The sequence below is a fragment of the Oreochromis niloticus genome, linkage group LG1 (assembly GCF_001858045.2).
Source record: "Oreochromis niloticus isolate F11D_XX linkage group LG1, O_niloticus_UMD_NMBU, whole genome shotgun sequence".
NCBI lineage: Eukaryota > Metazoa > Chordata > Actinopteri > Cichliformes > Cichlidae > Oreochromis > Oreochromis niloticus.
The window spans coordinates 11485693-11506546 of NC_031965.2; the positions used below are offsets into that span (position 1 = coordinate 11485693).

Below are 20854 nucleotides of genomic sequence, written 5' to 3' on the forward strand. Positions count from 1 at the left end.
CTGTCCATGTTTTATTTTGAAAAGTCTGGTGTTTCCATGTTTAATGTGTTTAGTTTCACTTCCCCTGTGGTGTCATTATGTTTATTCCAGTCAGCTGTTTCTCCATGTGTTTCCACTTCCCCTGATCACCTCCTGTGTGTATTTAGTCTGCGTGTTTTCATTCAGTCTTTGTTAGGTCGTCTGTTTTCCTTCCCTCCACATTACATCAAGTTTCATGGACTTCATGATTCTGCTCAGGTCGTGTTCATCTTTCATGTTCTTGTTTCTTCTTCTTCATCATCATAGTTTCTTGCACATTCCTGGTCAGAATCATGTTCATGTCTGTGTTCATGGTTACCACAGTTTAGTTTTTAGTTTCGTCTTCAACCCTGCTGATCGCCTTTTGCTTTACTTTTGTATTCATGTCTAACCAGCCGTAATAAACGGCTCGCTTTTTGTTTAAACCCAGTTTCGTTTCCTTCCGTGTCCGCACTTGGGTCCTCCTTCTCACTCCCACCAAGAGCTTCTCAAGGCAAGTGAATGGTCTATTATCCAGTAGCCAAGTCAGTCACCGTATCTCAGCCCAGTGAAGCATGCTTTTTAAAGACCCTCAGACAAGCAGCAGCTGAAGGCTGTTGCAGGAAGGGGCTGGCAGAGCATCTCAAAGGAGGAAACGCTGCATTTGCACAGGCACATTAAGCTACTGCTTCAGCTAAAGTCTGTTGATAAAGATACAGGCTGGCAGTCATCGCTTCATTGTTGATGCCTGTACCTGTAGCGTAATACTATTATTAATATCAAATACTTACAATATTCATGACAGCAAGTATGTAGCTTTCCGCAGCTTTGCTCCCATGATAATCCACCATTTTGGGGTCAGCCACCACCAGCGTTTCCACCCATTTCTCTTTGCTGACAGAGCGTTGACGAATTCTTCTCCTCCTTCTCTGCTGCCTGCGCTCCCAACGCTCCCGCTGTCTCTCAATGTCTTTAAAGCTTTGATGATAATCTGCAGAAGGAAAATATAAATAGATATTAAAATCTTTCACACAACACACAAGAACAAACATTAACTGTGACTTTACCTTGTCACATGTACTACACAGTGCTGTTATACAAATCTTTGCCCTTTGGCCTACAGACGCCTTGGTCATCCTCTTCAGTAATCTCTAGCTGATCTTTCTGAGTATTTTCTGATCATGTCTTTATTGGATTAGACAAAAACACGTATGATAGATATACACATGCACACTTGGAAAATGCTTAGCACTTGGGCAGCAACCGCCAGACACACACAGACATACGGATGACAAACACGGCATACAAATGAACACAAGTGAAGAGAGCTCAGAGAAAAGGTCACGTGTTGTTTGTTTGCACAATAAAGGCCACTGTGTTTGTCAGCTGCAAAAAGTCAAAAAAGTCAAGTTCATCCTCCTTAGTATATTGTCAAAAACTTTAACATTTACGTACTCTGGGACAGGAAGCACAGTGGGCAGACCAACAGCAGACACACACACACACATTACTGTGGCTATGATGACGCTGAAATATCAGCCTTAGAGATTAATGAGAATTACCGGATACACCTCAGTTCACAGACCACTCCTAAGGCTTACAGGGTGAATCAGATCATTCTAGTCGTAGTGTTATTTTTCAATGAGTTCAAACTGACATGGATGCAATGGTTAGCATTTTGTGTTGAGAAAGCCAAAAACATTTATTAATCTAAGGGTGCAGTGAAGCATGGAGTATGTCAGATGTAATGTAGCAGTTTGCACAATAGCCAATTCAATTCAGTTTTATTTATAAAGCGCCAAATCACGACAACAGTCATCTCAAGGCACCTATAAATAAAGATAAAGACCTTACAACAATACAGAGAAAACCTCAACAATCAGATGACCTCCTATGAGCAAGCACTTGGCAGCAGTGGAAAGGAACCGCCCCCCTTCTCTCTGTGACTGGTAGGGAGTGAGGGCAGGGAGACAGAACAAAAGACATGTTATGGAAGAGCGCCAGAGATTAATAACAGCTAGCGATTAAATGCAAAGTGGTGTATAATCACATATTGAGTGAGAAAAGGTGAGTGATGATGCTGTCCCCAACGACATCTAGATGAGTTGGACAGAGATAGAGAGATGAGTCTGCTGTCAGATGCTGTACGAAGATCATGACATCAAGGAAGACCCAGCAAGCGGAAGTCTCTTAGTCCTGATTTCAAGAGGAGACACAAATCCTTTGTTTGCATCAAAAAGAGCAGCAAACATCAAAATGCTGCCAAATAGGGAACAATCTGCTGTAGTGAGCTCTTTGAATAAATAAGCAGCTGAAAATAGCTTGAGCAGTTGTTCTCAAACCATTTCTTCCATTTCCCGCTTCAGAAGCCAAAAAAGTCTTCAATTCAAAACATGATCCTATCATGGTTATATGTATATAAATGTACATATAACGGTCATAAGATAAGCAACGAAACTAAGTTGAAGGTTTAGTGAAATAATAAGGCATTTCCCCTACATAAATCATCTTCATTCAACTTACTCTCAGTTCATATTTGTGCTTCACACACCCTCGCAGTTTATGAACCACAGCCACACAGAAAGAAAAATCTGTAGGACTGGTTGACATATAGCGATACAGTGATTAAGTGCACAATTTAAACACAGGCCTAGAGGGGGACGCGCTTAATGATTTGAAAATTCTGATATTACAGAAACTGTTTAAGTCGACGTTCAGACCTTATCAGTCTGTTCAGCAAGCTAAAAAAAAAAAGACAAACTAAATGCTAAATGTGTATTTTACCAATTAAAACCACACACAAGCTTCTTTGTCCTTGAAAATGTGTCTGTGCTATGATTCTTTAGAAATCAAAACAAGTAATTTACTTTGCAATTTGGAAGATGCGATGAAGTTCATGTATTTCAAAGCAAGTAATAAGCTAATACATACTCTGATCTTTCCAAATACAAAAAACTGAGCTTGATTGGTGTTTAAAGTAGTACTTAGGCACAACTATAACTCTGCCCTGATATTTTGTTGTTGTTGTTGTTGTTGTTAATCTGATTCTGAAAGCAAAAACTCAAATCCTCGAGGACATCTAGTTTTTTTTCCAGGGCCAATTAATTCAACTCAGAATTTTAAGCAGCTGGTTTACAAGCGTCTGCATTTCAGTGGCTTTATTCTTCTAACCTCGGCAGATTATTACCAGCAGACAAATGAAAGACAAGAGATTAGTTATAATCTTCATTCTCATCATTCAGTGCTTAGTAGCTAATGAGTTATCAGTATTTTGACTTTTAAATTAAGCATTTTCATTGAACAAGTAAAGAGATTTAAGGCCTTAAGATATGTAAATATAGTACTTATCTCCACTGCTGTTACAAAAAAACCCAAAAACTTGCCCATCACTCTGACCTTAATCACACTGGGAGCTGTTGGTAATTTGCGGTTTCTGTATTTGCAAGAAAAAAAGTAATGTACTGACGCAATGTGAGGGCTTACATTTTAGCCACAAATGTTGTCTTTACAGTACGAACATTGATCACTTAGTTTTCAAACTGCCACGCACAGTTCTGTCGACAGGTCCCAGCGGCCTACTCGAATGGGGGAGACATGATAAGATGATGGAGGTCAGCTGCGTGGGTCAGCCTCCTCTGGCACCACACTCTGAACCCACTGCTCCTCGCCTTCCCTGCAGCTGAGCCACAACCCACACCCTGTCACACTCATTTTTAAGATATTAGCAAATATTAGCTTTGCCTTAACTACAGAAAAAAATCTTTCGGTAATGTTTATGTGTTTCCATGAATGCTCAATCATTCAGGGAAGGAAGTACCGGAACACAATCAGCTTTCTGGTGCATCTGTTTATACTACAAATCATTAGTTTGACATACTGTTTTTTTTTTTAAAAAACGTATAATTTCTATGCTGTGCTTTCTTTGCTAATGTAAGTAAATGTGCACGATTTACCTTTGATTCCACAGGTACCGTTGAAAGGTCGTTTCCCTGAGATGGGCTGTATGACTGGGCTCCAGGAGGGAGGAGACACATGCCGTTTGTAGATGGCATGGGCCTGTGGTGCTGATGTTTCATCACTTGATGTTTCCAGAGGCTGAATAAAAAACTCTTCATCAGACAACTTGAAGAGTCCCGTCTAAAGAAACAAAGAGCTGTAAGTCAGTTCTTCAAATCTCTTTAAACTATTTTAACTGTTGCCAAAGAACGAACTGCTGAAATATTGAGAAACAGAAAAAAAATTCAATTCTTCAAAGGCACTTTTAAACAAAACATTGCTCTTGATTTGCTCTTCTGTCGTCAAAGATACAGGATGTAATGGGTAGGCAAGACATCACACAACTGCATACAACATTAATTAGTAAGTTAATCCAAGTTTTTGACAAGAAAATTGATCAGAAGCATTTTTATATATTATGCTCTGCAATAAGGCGTTTGCTCTCACCGTGCCATATTTAATGATCTTACTTTAATGAACTTACATCATCTTACACCATAAACAACTGAAGATGTCCGCTTTTGAGTATTTTGATTGGAGCATTACAAAAAGTGGAGACACTGTGTTTGCAAAGTATTTAAAATCTACATGTAGCCAGCAACATCTTTAAAGACAAAAAAAACAAAAAAACGTTGGAACAAGAGGATTTCTCTTTACCATGCCAGGTGTTTGGAAACTGAGATCAGCTGCTCTAGTTCTCTAGAAATTGAATTGTTCTTTTTCTTGTTCCAGCTTCTCCACACCGTCTTTGTCTATTTTCCCCCCATTTCATAATGTATCAAATGTTTTCAGTGGGAACAAAATCTGGGCTGCAGGTCGGCCAAGCAGTTCTCTTTAACTATGCAGTCCTCTTTCTTTATGTGCTGCAAGTGTCCAATCCAAGTCCCTAATTTTTATGGTAGTAAAATGATGCATTTGCATTTTTAAAGGCAAACTGGCCCCAGAGTATACTCCACCTCTGACCCACTAACAGCTGAGAGGCTCCAGCCTGGCACAACCCTGAATTGGACAAGCAATTAAGAAAACAGCCTGAATAAACACGCTAAGTGGTACTTTCTAAAACGGTTTTTCAAAAATTGTTAATATTTAATATAATTAAATACAAATATTATTGTTAATATATATAAACATTACATACAGTACTGAAGACTAGTGAATAAAAATGTACAAGCACATGAAAACACATCGAGTAAGCTCCCACTGAAACAGCAAAAACAGCCCCAAGTCATAATGTTTCTGTCGTACGACTGAGCCGGGGGAAAGATCAAATGTCTTTTAAGCAACTGCATAGTAAATCATGCAGGCACTATGCCAAAACCAAATTCCCCTAGGCCCCCTGTTGACCATCGCTGTCTTATATTTAATTCTTATCCACCCTCTGCTCCAGTTAATCTCTTTTTCATCTTACACAGTGTCCAAGTGAAGCTCAGGCAGAAGGGCTGGCCGTTCTATCCGAAGCCTACACACTAAAAGCTGAGCAGCAAAAATAGTTTTCATCCCATCTCCAAAAAAATACAATATCAAAGATACACTGGCTTTAAAGGTTGGCTGTTGTGTGTTGGTCGAGTCATGACAGAACGCTTCTTAAAGACAGGCAGACGTCAACAGAGCAGCACACAGCAGAATCAGAGCAGCTGGTTCTTCTGCTAAGGATGCATTGCTGCTATTGTCATGGTTCCTTGCACTGCAGGAATTGAAGAACGTGCAAGCGTGCAAGTGAAAAATAAAGTGTAGAAAATAAACAGTGGTGCTGACATTTCCCAAAATGCTGCATCATTCCAACTTAGAGTCAAGTGTACTGACTCAGGTAACAGGTTGAGTAAATAACACAGAACCTTCAAATGCAACATTTGAAATGTAAAATAAGCCATTAAACACGTCAGTTAATCTAACACGTTCTTGTTTTAATCTGTCTCTTGTCTTAATAAATGCAATCACAGCTCGATGGATAACAATTTCAGTGCTCACTGGACCAGTGCAGTAAATCAGGGGTGAAATGAAATCCAGTCATTAAAGTACGTTTCTGTTGTAACAGAGTTTCATTTGGAAATCTGGACAATTTTGAAATACCTGCATACCATTTAAGCTGTTTTAGCCTGACCATGGTGCTGTGCGTATGGAGGCTGATCTACAACTTCGGCCCAGCTCCTTTTCTTTCTCTCTGACTCAGTTGGTGTTTGTCTTGTGTGGGAGGCTCTTTCTCCAGTTTGAAGGAAATGCACGGAGGCAAGAACAATAGTCATGCCGGGAAATATAAATATTGTGGTTGGAATAATCTTTTTTTGATTTCGTATTTGGGAGGGAAACTTACACAGCATCTCGAGGGCAATAACATAGTTTACATATAACTATGTAATATATTTCAGTAAGAAAGGGAGGCTTGTTCATCTGAAGTTTTGAGTCATTTGGGAAGTGTTGTATACTGTCAACATGATAGTGTCACAACTACAGGAAGAAACCGTCCTGAAACTGCAGGTTTCTGGCTGTGATCTAAAACATGAGGACTTATGGGACTCCTTTGCAAGATGCTCTTTTGTGCAGCACTTCAGCTTTGAATGTGAAGAATAAACTGCAGACAATCAAAGAAGATGACGTACGTAAAATCGACTCTATCGACGTTAAAGATCTGTAACTGAATTTTCTATCAAATTTTCTTCATCTGTAATATCAGTCAGCTTTTAAAAAGGAAAAAAGGATCACATTGGAAACATTTTTTACTTTCATCAATATCCTTTGTTCTTATAAAGCAAACTGTCCTTAATAAGTGCCTTCAATATTTAAAATACTCTTAATCTCATCACTGGCAGAATCAGCTTTTCTGTCTGTGTTTTACCAAAAGCAGACAGGCTGAGCTTTGGCAAGAGAACCAAGTTGAGGTTCTGGCAGAAGTTTACTTGCTGCTTTGCACCACAATAATTAGTTACCTGCATAGACTGTGTGCTAAAGATCAGTACTTTGAACCTGCATTCTTTCTGGTGAGTGCCAGCAGTGAGCAGCTCCTCATGTTGTGAAAAAAAAGTCGTTGTATAAAAGTCTATGAGAAAACCCCAGTAAACACTTTCCTAATTAAATTATGGCTTCAGTTGTTGGCCTAAAGTTTTACTCATTACAACATGGATGCATTCGTTTTGGAAAGAACGATAAACAGGGCATACTTTAGGGCAGGCCAACCTTGTAAATGTCAAGTCGCTATCGTGCGAGTGTGGAGTGTCGCTCGAATTTTTTCACTCAGATCCACCAGATGTGACATCTGGTTTCAAACAGGATTTCACAAACTAATGTGTGACATCACTTTGGCTGTGTCAGTCTTTTATATATGGTCTGCGGTTGTCTGCAAACTGGCAAAAGCATTTTGCACTTTTTTAGTTTGTTTTGTGTTTTGATCAACATGCTGAAGTGTTGAAAAACACACATTTATGTATGTGAGTTACCCAAGAAATAAAACTTTCAATTTTACTTACTGTATGGACATTAGTTTCTTTATCTACAGGCAGATAACCCAAATCATGCAAGGAGAGAGGCAGAGCGCTGGCAGAACACCAGCAATGTGGATACCATATGTCTGCTGATGTGTTTCTGACTTAAAAAAACCCCAAATGTCAGTAAAGAGTACCACTAATTATTAAATAAAATAATTTATTTAGTTTGTTTTTTCTACACTAAATAAATGTTATTATACCACATACCTAAGAGTTTTTGACTGATACTAGTGCTGCAAAGCACTGCATTGTAAAATATGCAGTCCTGCCAGTAAATAAAGATGTGGGTGAAGATTAGAAGCAAGAAAACATGATCGCTTTTTAAGAGGAACCTGTCTTCTGGGAGGAAAATATTTCTCATTTTATTGTAATTCAGCCCTGAGCTGAATAATAAGACAGCATTTTTGGCTTTTACTATCACACAAATTCTTCTTGTGTCATGTTCAGCAAGAGAACATAATGAACTTCATCCATGTGACCTTAGAGGGCTTCTCTATTAATTACACTATGTTTAAACCAGAGTGAGTTTACATGTGCGTGGAAATTCTGCTAAATGGGTAGATACTCATTGACCACTTCATTAGATGCAGCTATTCGACTACTCGTTAATGCCTTTAGGCATGTAGACATGGTCAGGAGAGCTTGTTTAAGCATCAGAACCATCAACAAAAGGTCCTTTAAGTGACTTTGAACATGATTACTGGTGTCAGACAGGCTCGTCTGAGAAACTAAGAAACCTGATAACCTGATGCTGAATGATTTTTTATACACAACTGTTAGTCATCAGTCTGTCAGCATTACAAGACAGTAACGCTTCACTTTTGAGATCTGACCTTTGTTTCAAAACATGCACTGCAGTTTACACACTCACTTAGGCACAGGGCTAAACAGCGTCTAGCTAATCTAAAAAAAAGTGCTCTCTTTCTAAAACTACAAATCAAAATGAAGAACAGTTTGGAGCATATTATAATAAACGTGAAATAGTGATCTATGTTGTGATTATTTTTTATTGTGATCGATGTGAATAATATCTCCATTTGGAAATTTCAGACAGAGAAAAGAGAGGTGGTGAGTAAGTATCTTTTGAAAGCCCCGGTCCAGATCTAATTTGGAGAAATACGACTGCAGCATTGTGATAATGTAGTGTCAAGGATCTAAGTGGTCTGAATGCAAATCCACCGTAGCTACTTGTGGTCTAAATAATCTCTCTTTTATGAGCGCACATCTGTTACAGACACAGTGGAGAGCATAAATCACCAGCCTAATTTTGAACAAACTCAGACAGAGCAGGATGCGGACTGCAGGATTGCTCCGTGATTTTAAAAAATGCACCCATGAGAGTGACACTTCTGTGGCGACAAAGGGACAAAAATGGAAGTTCAATATACACTTAGTACAAAATATAAAGGCGGGCTCCATTGCTCACAATACTCAAGTTTAAACCCTGCTATAAAATAAAGTGCATCAGGCACAATTTTCCGTCTGATGGAATACGCTCCCATGAGAACGTCTGCAAATCAGGGAAATGCTGCATCCTTATTATGTGTGCAATGCAAATCTCTAAAAAATGTTACAACCAATATACATCTATATATTCTATATATGGCTGAGTCTCTTCATATCCACTCGTTGTGTATAAATGTGGGATTAGCTGTGGTTTCAAAGTGTCTTCTAGGCTGATAAGCACAATTAGCTTTCAAGTCTAAAAGGTCCTCCTTTTTAATGCTCTGCCAGGCCTTCACTGCAGCGGCTTTCAGCTGCTGTTTGTTTGTGGGCCTTTCTGTGCAAAGTTTAGTCTTCAACAAGTGAAATGCAAATTTAGTTGGGTTAAGATCAGGTGGCTGACTTGGCCATTCAAGAATATTCCACTTCTTTGCTTTAATAAACAGCTGGGTTGCTTTGGCTGTATGTTTTCGGTCATTGTCCATCTGTATTATGAAACGCCGCCCAATCAATTTGACTGCATTTAGCTGGATTTGAGCAGACAGTATGTCTCTGAACACCTCAGAATTCATTCGACTGCTTCTGTCCTGTGTCACATCATCAATAAACACTAGTGTCCCAGTGCCACAGGCAGCCATGCACGCCCAAGCCATCACACTGCCTCTACCATGTTTAACAGATGCCATCATTCTGGTACAGGTTGAACTTGGCTTCATCTGCCCAAACAATGTTTTTTTTCCAGAACTGTGCTGGCTTTTGTAGGTGTTTTTTTTTTTTTTATCAAAGTCCAATCTAGCCTTTCTATTCTTGAGGCTTATGAATGGTTTGCACCTAGCAGTGAACCCTCTGTAATTACTTTCATGTAGTCTTCTCTTTATGGTAGACTTTGATAATGCCTACTTCCTGGAGAGACTCCCTCACTTGGTTGGCTGTTGTGAAGGGGTTTCTCTTCACCACGGAAATGATTCTGCGATCATCCACCGCTGTTATCTTCCGTGGACGTCCAGGTCTTTTTGCATTGCTGAGTTCACCAGTGCTTTCTTTCTTTCTCAGTATGTACCAAACTTTAGATTTTGCCACTCTTAATGTCGTTGCAATTTCTTGGATGGGTTTTTTCTGTTTTCACAGCTTATGGATGGCTTTGTTTCACCTGCATGGAGAGCTTCTATGACTGCATGTTGTTTGTTCAAAGCAAAATCTTCCAAATGGAAGCATGATACCTCAAATCAATGCCAGGGCTTTTATCTACTTAACTGATAATGACATAGCTAAAGAATTGCCCACACCTGCCCATAAAATAGCCTTTGAGCCAATTGTCCAATTACGTTTGGTCACCTTTAAAAGAGAGTGGCACATGTTAAGGAGCTGAAACCTTTAAACCCTGCATCCAATTTGAATATGAATGCCCTCAAATTAAAACAGAGTCCACACATTATGTCCATTTCCATTATATAACCATAATAGGAATGAGTTTCATAAACAGGTTAAAAACAAAACAAAACTTGTGTCACTGTCAAAATATATATGGACTGAACTTTTTCTGGAAAAAAAAAAAAAAAAAAATCACACCAGGGCATGTTGCTGTTTAAATGACCCTTAAGTGAAGATGAAATTTCACAGTTTTGGAAATAACTTCTTCTTGCACCCAGCTCTGATGACAGCTGCCTGGTCACCTCACCTGCTTATGCTTTTCAAACAATTTTAAATAGTTTGCTTATCCACTCACCAGGCCATCACAGGTACTTATAGCTGCGCTCCCTTTCACAATGGCATCATCCCACACTTCACCCAAGAAATGACACTGGGAGGATCCAGCAGGTTTGATCCGTGCCCCCTTCAGGCCACCAAACCTCGTCTCAGTCATGAAGCCCGGAGCCAGCAGGTGAGGATTCAGAGTGAGGTTGAAGTGCAAGTTGTGGCCGCCGTGCCAAAACTGGTAGAAGATGCGATCTAGTCCTGCTGGTTCCACTGAGGCTTCCCTGCGCTGTAAACGGCGAGCATGGTGAGACAGGAAGTTGGACAGGAAGTGACCCTTGGCATCCACTCTCGTAGGGTGAACCACCTCGTACAAAGGGAAGTCATCCTGAAATCTTTCTGTAAAAGCGGTGGTGGGAAGAAGACTCGTTATTAAATTAAACAATCATGTGGCTGCAAAGCTGTAAACAAAACTGCGGAAACTCTAAACACACCCATATGTGCTAATCTGTCACTTTTATCTTTGAATATAACTGACATATATGCAGCACTTCTTAAAAATATATTCTTTGACGCTTCACTCTCCTGTTTAATAGTTTGCATTGTTGTTGGAAGACTAAGTTTCACAAACCATCATTTGCTCTGATCTGGAATAGCTTTGTCCGTTGCAGAGAGAGCAGTGTGACAAAATTTAAAGTAACTGTGCCTCAAGAAGCAGGATGAGCAGTTTTTTCATCTTATTTCTATCCATACAATTTCATTGTAGCTAGCTAAACCTTGCTAAACAGTGTTTTCTTTTTTTAGTTTGCAATACTCAGTAATCACTGTGTATGTCTAGTATCCACTGACAGTACACCCCCCACAGCTGCGATGCTTATCACCACATACAGTCACATGAAAAAGGGGTTTTTCACAGGACTCCATGCAGTCCAGTGAAAAACTAAGTACACCACATGATTCAGTAGCTTGAAGAACCACCTTTAGCAACAACAATTTCAAGTAGTAATTTGCTGTATGACATTATCAGACCCTCACATTGTTGTGGAGGAATTTTGAGCCCACTCTTCTTTAAAACATTGCTTCAGTTTATTGAGGTTTGCAGGCATTTATTGTGTTGAGGTCTGGACTTCAACACCTTAATTTTCTTTTCTTTTTCAGCTATTCTGTTTTAATTTGCTGCTGTGCTTTGGATAATTATCCTGCTTCATGACGTAATTTGTGCCATGCTTTAGCTGTTGCTCTCACTCTAAAATACTCAGAGGAGCTCATGGTTAACTGAATGAATGCAAAGTGGCCACGTCTTGTGGTTACACAACAAGCCCAAATCATCACCCCTCCACTACCGTGCTTCACAGTTGGTATGAAGTATTCATGCTGATATGCTGAGCTTAGTTTTCGCCAAGTGTGCCGCTGTGCGTTACGTCCAAATCTCCATTTCATCTTGTTTGTCCAAACCACATCATTCTAGAAGTCTTGTGCCATGTGATGATGCACCTTTGCAGACCTAAGATATGCTGCCTCCCGTCTCCTGGTAACCCTTTCAAAGACCTCATACTCATATTGTGTGTTTCTCACTGAACTGTCATGAACATGAACATTTAACACACTAATGGAGGCCTGTAGAATCTGAGATGTAGCACCTGCAAGGTCTGATTTTGTTTGACTTTGTCAGGATGTCCACTCCTGGAGAGAATTTAACAAACTGCTAAAACTGTTGCTTTTATAGAGGTATTCATGTTTGCTGATGATCAATTAATCAACTGCATTTGATAGCATAGCTTGGCTGCTACTTACCCTGTTAAATCCTATAGAAGTAGTACTTAGTTATGAGTCCCCATAAACCTTGTTTCACACACGACAATATGCACGTGTTTTAAAATTCATGAGAAGAGTTTAAAAAGTTGCATATTAAAATGATTTTAATGGTATATTTGCACTAAAGGTGGGTCATAAATCAATTACAACTTTTTTTTCAGTGATAAGAATTTTAATGATAACAACACTGTGAAATATTGATGTTTTTATCCATGTGATGGACACTGTACAAATTAAATAACAATTATTACCACTGTCCAAAAAAAAAAAAAAAAAAAAAAAATCACAGCTACTATCTGTTTCACATTCTTTCACTTATTCTGTGCAACTCAAAGTACAAGGGTGCAAACCCTCACACTATCATTATTGGCTTTATCTCATTCAAGGGAAATGAAGGAGTGATTACACACAGCCTTGCTGACTGGAGCTCTTACCCTGTCTGCACTGCACAGGATTATCTGCACAAATATTTTCAAGCATACAGCACTTGTAGATGATTTGGACAAATATTTGAAATGTCTGACTGAGGAGTTTTCACCTTTTTATTGGCACTTTAATACTGTACGATTATTTTATCGAATTCTCACTTTAGCACATGCCTGAGTATTCCAGCTATGCACTTCTTTAATTCGCACTTTTGCTTTTATTTATGAAGTTTTGACCAGCTACAAATGCCAAATAGTCTTGGATGGATTTGAATTAGTGTAAAAGACATGGCTGCCTAAAGCAATGGGCTTGACTGGTTTTCATTTATGTGTATTACTGATGGCAAGAGATTTCTGGAGAAAAAAAAAAAATCTTATCTTCTACTTAAGGTCAAAAGAAAATATAAATATCTTCTTGTAGCCTTAACAATGCACAACAAAGGCATGGAAGGCATTCTTCATGAAAGCAGTGACTGCATATCCATTCCTACCTTTGTTAAGGCAGCAAGAAGATATCTATATTTTCTTGTGACCTTAAGAAGATATTCTTTAAGCAATTTTAAAAAATTAAAAAAAAAATATTATCTAGAGTGAGCCAACCAGCAAGTTACTCTCCTTAGGAATTGGGCTGTGGATTCGTGGTGATCAGAAACCATCACATTCATCAAAAATAAGGTTTTTTTCAGTGGAGTGATTGTGATAAAAGTAGGGATCCTTAAGATTCTTTTAGGATTTGCTAAGACAAATGAACAACACTGATCAGGTTCAGTTAATTTACTTTTTATTCTATAGTCTTACAAGTAGGTAAGAATAAAAAAAAAATGTCTTTAAACACTGTCAAGCGGAAGCCCTTTGCTTATCAAAGTGCTTTTCTAATTTGGGAAACAGTTTCAGACAGATGTCGATAACTCCTGTGCAAACATTTAACACCTGAAACATCACTATCTGACAGGTCCCTCCCTCAGTGAGTCATCCCTGCCTAGAATGCCAAACAGTAGCTAGTTTTTTTCTCTCTCTCTCAAGAGCACACAGCTGATTTGTACAGGATGAGACAGAGTGCACCCACACTTCTTGATCTGTTTGTTTGCCTAATCTCTGGAGAACCCGGGAAGTCTGAGTGGATGAAAGTGCATGAAGTGAAGGCAGGGGGTGCTTCCTACCAGACATGAGGGGTTTAATCCTCTGATGTGATGATATCCACTGGAACAGCTAATACACTTTCTGTTGAAACTGGGTGTATTAAGAGAATAACAATAATGCATCCTGTCTATTCCCTTAAGCGAAACTCTGTTTCCTGCCCTTGACTACTGAAGTCAGAGGTCAGTGTCAGTCACACGGCAGCAGCACTGCACTGGGATTCTGCGTTTTGATCAAGGGCACTATAACAAGGGCGGACCGGGCTTCAGCCTCTGATGATTCATTCAGAAACAGCTCTCTCTACCGCACTTGGTTATAAAAGTTTGGGCATAATTGCTATGGCTGTCCCCAAACTTTGTAAGCATAAGTTCCAGCTGGCTTCTCATCAGGGAGGAGTGTGACTGGATTCACTCACGGAGCAAATGCGCACAACAAAAGCAGGCAGTGTACGAGAGTGTGGTGGCATTCAATGTGTTTGAATCTGAAAATGTTTAAAATACTTTAGTTTTCAGGCTCACTAACCTGGTTCATGTGATAATCCCAATCCCAAAGTTTTGCAGTTTTCCAGGACCACCAGGACCGCGATGAAGAAGTGAATGGAAGACGCTCTTTGTCCGAAAGCGTGAAGCCCGCAGTGCAAACGGGTCATTTTGTCAGGACGGTAACTTATATTTTCGAAACATTTAACGCCTTTCTGACACCGCGTCGACTGTCAATTCAAATAGTTCAAATCCATCTGTGCTGGGTGCGTTTCTCGCTTTGTTGCGCCCGTGCACTTACGCTGTGACAGCAACAACAAACTTCTTCACTTCAGGCCTGAGCATTGTCTGCCTCCGCGGGGGGCTTTTGCTGCATCTTTTTTTTTGTGTGTTTTGTTTTATGTCGGTGTAAATGTTTGCTTACAAGTTGCTGGTCCCCCTGTCCTCCATCAGCCTCCTCCCGACAGCCAGTGACAGCTTAAAACTTTGCTGTGAAAACTTTCGCAGAGCCACCCCCACAGATGGGTGGACTTAAGACAATGGGCTCAAGAGAGAGCTGGAGGGCTTAAAGGGGAATGCTACTCCGAGAGATCGGATACAGAGATACAGTCCAATTGGAAGTTCCTTGAGGTGATTCGGGTTCTCAGTGGGTCAGATGAGGACCAGACTGTTGCATTCACTTGGAGTAAGACAAATGACTACGCATCGGGGGTCGCGCTCTGTACGTTTTGACCGGAGGTTCAAAGCATAAAAACAAGTGTTTCCCAGTGGGAACTGTGGGAAAAGCCCGAGTAAAGTCTTAAAAAACAAAAAACTAACCAGCGACTGACATCATCGAGTTCGAGAGATTCCTGATTTCAAAACACATCTGGAAAACCCAGATCTATATCAGTTATATCCCCAAATGTGTTACCACCTTAAGCTAAACTGGAACAATTAAGAATTATGTCTATTTGGAGGTGAAACACGATGTAACCAAACTCTATGTTCGACCGTTATTATCCTCTCCAAAGTAAGCGCTCCCTCTAGTGGAAGAAAAATGTCACTCTATTGCTTGTGCTTACGAAAGTTCTACATGTTGGCCATCAGTTTTGACCTATAGTATTCATTTAATAATAATTATAATGAAAGCATTTAAGAAGTACGTTGGCATTTTTGAAGGCACGCTCATCTTGGTTTATTGTGTCTGCAAAGACGGGGCGTGTTGGAGCGCGTGAACAGAAATCAACAGGTGTACCGGGTGAGAGAGGCAGGAAGAAATGGAAAATAGATCTACATCTTGATTGATGTATTCGTTTGAATTGTCTGGATAAAAATTAATTTTCATCATTTATTTTCTTTTCCTATTTTGCGCATTTACGCACGATTCCTGTGAGAACTGCATTCCTTCATAAGACTTTAGCTGGCGGATAAACTATAACAAGAAATTTAACCTGTTCTTCCTTAAGAGCTACCGGGACCGTAATCATCTCTGTCACGTCTCACTCGACCAATCGTGGCTCAGCAGAGGAGCGACACACCTGTATAAAAGCAGGTTTCTGGTCAGCTGTCATTCAGAGAGGTGTTATGACTACGAATTTGCATCTAATAGAGATGAAAGGGCTTTTTTTCATGGGGTGCATCGTAGAAGAAAATGTTGTGAGTCCAGCTTTATAAATTTCATGATGGAGGAAATGTTTAACCACAGCGGAGCGCTCAACCGAAGTTCAGTGCTCGAAGACATCGATGTGAGCGCGGATGGCACCCCCATCCTGAGGATACTCATATCGGTTGTGTACTCTGTAGTTTGCGCGGTGGGTTTAGTGGGCAACCTCCTCGTCTTTTTTCTAATGAGGTTACGACAAGGTCGAAAGAGGTCCACTATTAATGTTTTCATCATCAACTTGGCAGTGACGGACTTCCAGTTTGTTCTCACTCTGCCCTTCTGGGCTGTGGACACCGCGCTGGACTTCAGCTGGCCGTTCGGAGACGCCATGTGCAAGATCGTCCTCTCGGTCACTGTGATGAACATGTACGCCAGCGTGTTTTTCCTCACCGCCATGAGCGTGACCCGCTACCTGGCCGTCGCCTCGGCTCTGAAGAAAAAGGCGCACAGCAGGTCACGGTGTGTGAAGTGGGTGTGCGCGGTGCTGTGGGTGGCGGCGACAGTTGCCACAGCTCCAACAGCTGTCTTCTCCACTGTGACAGTGGTGGCTGGCGAAAAACTATGTCTCCTCAAGTTTCCCGAAGGACACGACTGGCTCGCCCTCTATCACATCCAGAAAATCCTGATCGCTTTCATTATCCCCATGCTCATTGTCTCCGTTAACTACCTGATGCTGCTGCGCTTCGTCAGACTGAGGAGCATGGACAGCAGCAACCCTAAACGGAGATCTAGAGTCACCAAATCTGTGGCTATAGTAGTTTTGTCTTTCTTTTGCTGCTGGATGCCAAATCATGCCATCACCTTCTGGGGCGTGTTGGTCAAATTTAACGCAGCAAACTGGGACACGTCGTATTACATGGTGCACACCTACGTGTTCCCGGTCACCGTGTGCTTGGCGCACGCAAACAGCTGCTTAAATCCGGTGCTTTATTGCCTGATGAGGCCGGAGATCAGGAAGATGCTGAGCGGATTGTTTTGGAAAGCCTCCACTCCGTCCTCCACGAAAGGTTGCGCCACGCGCTCCATGACACAGGCAGAAACCCAGGGAGCCGCGCCTCTCCAGATTATGGACAATGCGGAGTACACGCTGTCCATCATAGACCGTAAGGGTTTATCAGCCTCTAAAGTCCTCCCGTATACTCGTTAACTGTAGCCTCATGATAAACAAGACGACGCTTTGTGGTCCACCTGTAGCTGTCTTCATTACGCGCGCGTAAAACGCTTTCGCATCTGTTCCAGTCTAGATGTTTGAATGGGTTTGCATCGCAGATTCACACCGTGTGTGCTTTTTTTTTTTTTTTTGCACCGCGACTCAGAAAGGCGCAGAGTGGTGTTTGTTTCACTGTGACAACTAAACTTTGAATTTCTCCCAGTCTTGCTCTCCAGCTCGCATTTCTCCTTGTCGTGATTGTTAAAGACAAACAAGAAATAACCGGGACGAGAGGGAGACACGGGACAGCAGAGGGAAGAGAGAACGTCCTCGAGTGGAAATCCAGCTGGGGACATTAGGTTGGGGGTTTGGGGGATTTTGATTGTATTTTTTGTATTTTTAATTTTCAGTGGTTTTGATCGTGTTTGCTACTATGATTTAATTTAAAAAAAAAAGCCATGTTCATCAGTCCTGAGGCATCTCTTAAAGGACTGACGTGTACTGTATAGTGAGCCTGCAGTCTGTGAAAATAAAACAAACCATGTTCTAAAAGTGTATGCGCTGAGGAGAGTCTATTATTTGTTTTCTCACCTAAACTGACATAAACTAAAACTGTGTTTTAACGCTGAATTTTTCTTTCCAGTCGGCAAAAAGTGTGTAACCAGTTTGCTGTCCTGTGCTTACGCTTTTCTAAAGGTGGATTCTTTTCTTTTATCGTCCCAATAATAAATGAATTGATCCTTTAGCTTCAACTCGTGTCAATCAGGAAATGGCTCAACGGCTACAATAAAATAAAGAAGTCACGTTAAATGCATTATATAGTGTCAGCACCTCCAAGACGCTTTTCATCACATTCAGTCCTTTCTGTTGTAAATGTTGAATTCCTATCCTGGCACATGTCAAAAAACAAACCCTGGGCAAGCCCGGGTAGCCCAGGAGAATAAGCTGACAATGGCTGCAGAGGTTCCAGCACTCGCTTTGGCAGCCGTAGTGACGCAGATCTTCGTCAGACGATTCAGGGCACAGAATGCTGGCCAGCTCGAGGTTGAGGGAGTCCGCAGGCCGCAGGCAACGGGCACCGGTGCCAGGTTTGTGTGCTAATGATTTTCTGTCCTGCCTTCATCCTCCTCCCACCCTGCAGCCTCTTTGCTTTGTTTACTGTGGCCCTGCAGGGAAGCTGTATGATCCAGAGTGTCCAACTTTTCTCTGATGAGTGCTGGGAATCTGTAAGCATGAACGCTCTTTAATCTTGGTGTCGACAATCTAATTAGTCAAGTCAAAATGAATTCATACAGTCCAAAATCACAATCCACAGGGGGGCTTTAGATTCTGAGTGCCATCATCTTTACCAGGACAGCAAGATTTAATGAAGCGCTGATATAACAATGAATTATTAATTCACTTTTTTTTCTGTGAGGAAACATTTCAGCAAACTGACGCGTGCTCATTTGCATTTGGGATTTGAGCAAACTGTTCAAACTAAGCATGCATTTTGCAGGTTTCCTTTGATGATTCCTGCAATAAAGGTTTATTTTTGCTTTGTTGTGGCCACAGGCAAAAAGGAAGAAACCCCAATTAATACATTTTGTACTTGACTGAATAAAAACGAGCACCTATTTCCACTTTTTCACCAAAAATAAGTCACTTAATTTTCGTGAAAATGTTCGGACTTTCATATTTCTTGTCTACTAATCCACATTTACAGTGGGATGTGGTAATATATGTTAATATAACCGCACTTACATTGTATGGTAATATATTCTGCTGCTTGCCTTGGGCTGTGTTTGTGAGGCTGTTTTCTTTTAGCTACCTCTGTCGTTTTTTTCTTTTTCTTTATCAGATATTGCGGCTTTTCCTCCTCGGGGATCAATATGCTTTCACGGCAGCACTCTTGATGCCAGATTGTGCCCATGCGTCCGCTGGTTGAATGCAATCTGTTATCACAAAATACTTAATATGATGTAAACACTCTAGAATTCATTTAGTTATTTATGTTTTTTAAGTCAATATGAAGCATTTGAAATGATTCTTCTGTGTTTATAGATTCAAATTTATTTTGATGTATTGACAGCACCTAAGCCTGGCAGAAACCTGTAGAATTTAAATTGCTCTGACCAACAGGTGGCTATGCAATCAGTGCTGTTTAATAAAATGCAAATTTCTTACTTTATTCTATTAATTTCAGTTATTGGTTGGCCTGCTTGTTTTTTTATTGATATTTTGTGTAATTTACTGACTTCTATATTAGGTACATCTTGCTAGTACTGGCTTCGATCCCCTTTTGCCTTCAGAACTGCTTTAATTCTCCGTGGCACAGCTTTAACATTCCTCAGGGATTTTGGTTCATATTGACATGATAGCATCACACAGTTACTGCACATTTGCAAACCCATGATGTGAATTTCTCATCATGGCTTAATGTGTTATCCTGCTGAAAGCAGCCATCAGAACATGGTTACACTGGTTATAAAGGGATGTGCATGGTCAGAAACAGTAGTCAGATAGACGCGGTGTTTATATGATGCTGAGTTGGTTTTAAGGGCTCCAAAGCATGCAGAAGAATGCAGTCCCGGGAAAAGCAAAGATACTCCATAGGACCCTCAAGAACACACACACACACACACACACACACACACACACACACACACACGTATATATAAAACGTACATGAGTTTCAATGACTTGGCCATAAGGCATTTCTTCTTGATTGCATAAAAGGAAATATGGAATCCGATAAGTCACACTTTAATGAATGTAGAACACAGAGTTAGTCAGAGTACTGCTTTAGGCTGATAAAAGAAATAGGTCATTGTTTTGGGAGATACTTCTATCTTCTTCATTTTCTGGCAAAGATGAGAAGAGTAAATATGAAGCTAGCAGCAGGTTATCTTTAACTGAAAAATATAGTTGTTGGGCTCCCTTTAACCCCCAGTATGTGTGACTTTCAGTATTTCCCCTGACGCACAGAAGCATAACCAGGTCTCTTGAGTTTTTGATGATTAATCAACTTTATGGGAACTGAGATGAAAAACTTTTATAGTCTTCGAGCAAAAGAATTCAGCCAGTCTGGTCAGGCGTCCCTGATGTGAATATTTACCTGTTTGTGTTTTCTCACTGTTAGTCAGAGAAACAGCGAACTATATTCACATGGGCTTTAGGACCTGTCCTACTTGATATTATGCATTAGTGATGAACATTTAAAGAAACAGGACTGAATCAAGCAGGAATACAGTAAACATGGGCTGCTGGAGTTTGTGAGGGTCTGGTAAAATTGAGGTTATGCTACTGTCTTTAGTTAATAGTGAGGTCCTCCAATTTAAGAGCATGATTTGTTGCTTTCACTTGTGGATGTTATAATGATCCCTTATTCTTGAATACTGGAGTTGTCCCTGTCCAATGTTAAAACTGAATTTTGCGTCATAAGTTATTTCCTTCGGGTTTGGGTATACACCATGTAAGTGCAATTTCTTGAGGAGTAATCCCCCAGTTTTAATCCTAACAGTCCTCTAACTCTATTCTCTCAAACTGCTCTTTATTCCTGAATTCATCACAAGTATTGTACTGCTCAAAAGTCATGATTCACCCCAGATTTC

General features: G+C 40.5%; 2 protein-coding genes across 3 annotated transcripts in view; one reads left to right on the forward strand and one right to left on the reverse strand.

The window, feature by feature from the left end:
* adamts7 (a disintegrin-like and metallopeptidase (reprolysin type) with thrombospondin type 1 motif, 7) overlaps positions 1 to 14976 on the reverse strand; it is a 74968-nt gene extending 59992 nt beyond the window's left edge. The window contains exons 1-4 of one of the 2 annotated variants that reach the window (XM_025902909.1): positions 14891 to 14976; positions 10642 to 11009; positions 3951 to 4134; positions 789 to 988 (exon numbers count right to left, since the gene is read on the reverse strand). In XM_025902909.1, coding sequence (XP_025758694.1) covers positions 789 to 988; positions 3951 to 4134; positions 10642 to 10779 — 522 coding nt within the window. In that variant the 5' untranslated portion in view covers positions 10780 to 11009; positions 14891 to 14976. Of the gene's footprint in view, positions 1 to 788; positions 989 to 3950; positions 4135 to 10641; positions 11010 to 14509 lie in introns of both variants that reach the window. The other variant, XM_005455666.4, reaches the window with a different exon arrangement.
* Positions 14977 to 15611: 635 nt separating this feature from the next.
* Positions 15612 to 17905, forward strand: rxfp3.3a2 (relaxin family peptide receptor 3.3a2). Its single transcript, XM_025902947.1, has one exon. The coding sequence runs from the start codon at positions 16128 to 16130 to the stop codon at positions 17256 to 17258; it is 1131 nt and encodes a 376-aa protein (XP_025758732.1). The 5' UTR covers positions 15612 to 16127; the 3' UTR covers positions 17259 to 17905.
* Positions 17906 to 20854: the final 2949 nt, after the last annotated feature.

Bases quoted from the DNA above. Each gene is read 5' to 3' on its own strand.
- rxfp3.3a2 (XM_025902947.1), top strand. From the start codon at position 16,128: ATGATGGAGGAAATGTTTAACCACAGCGGAGCGCTCAACCGAAGTTCA.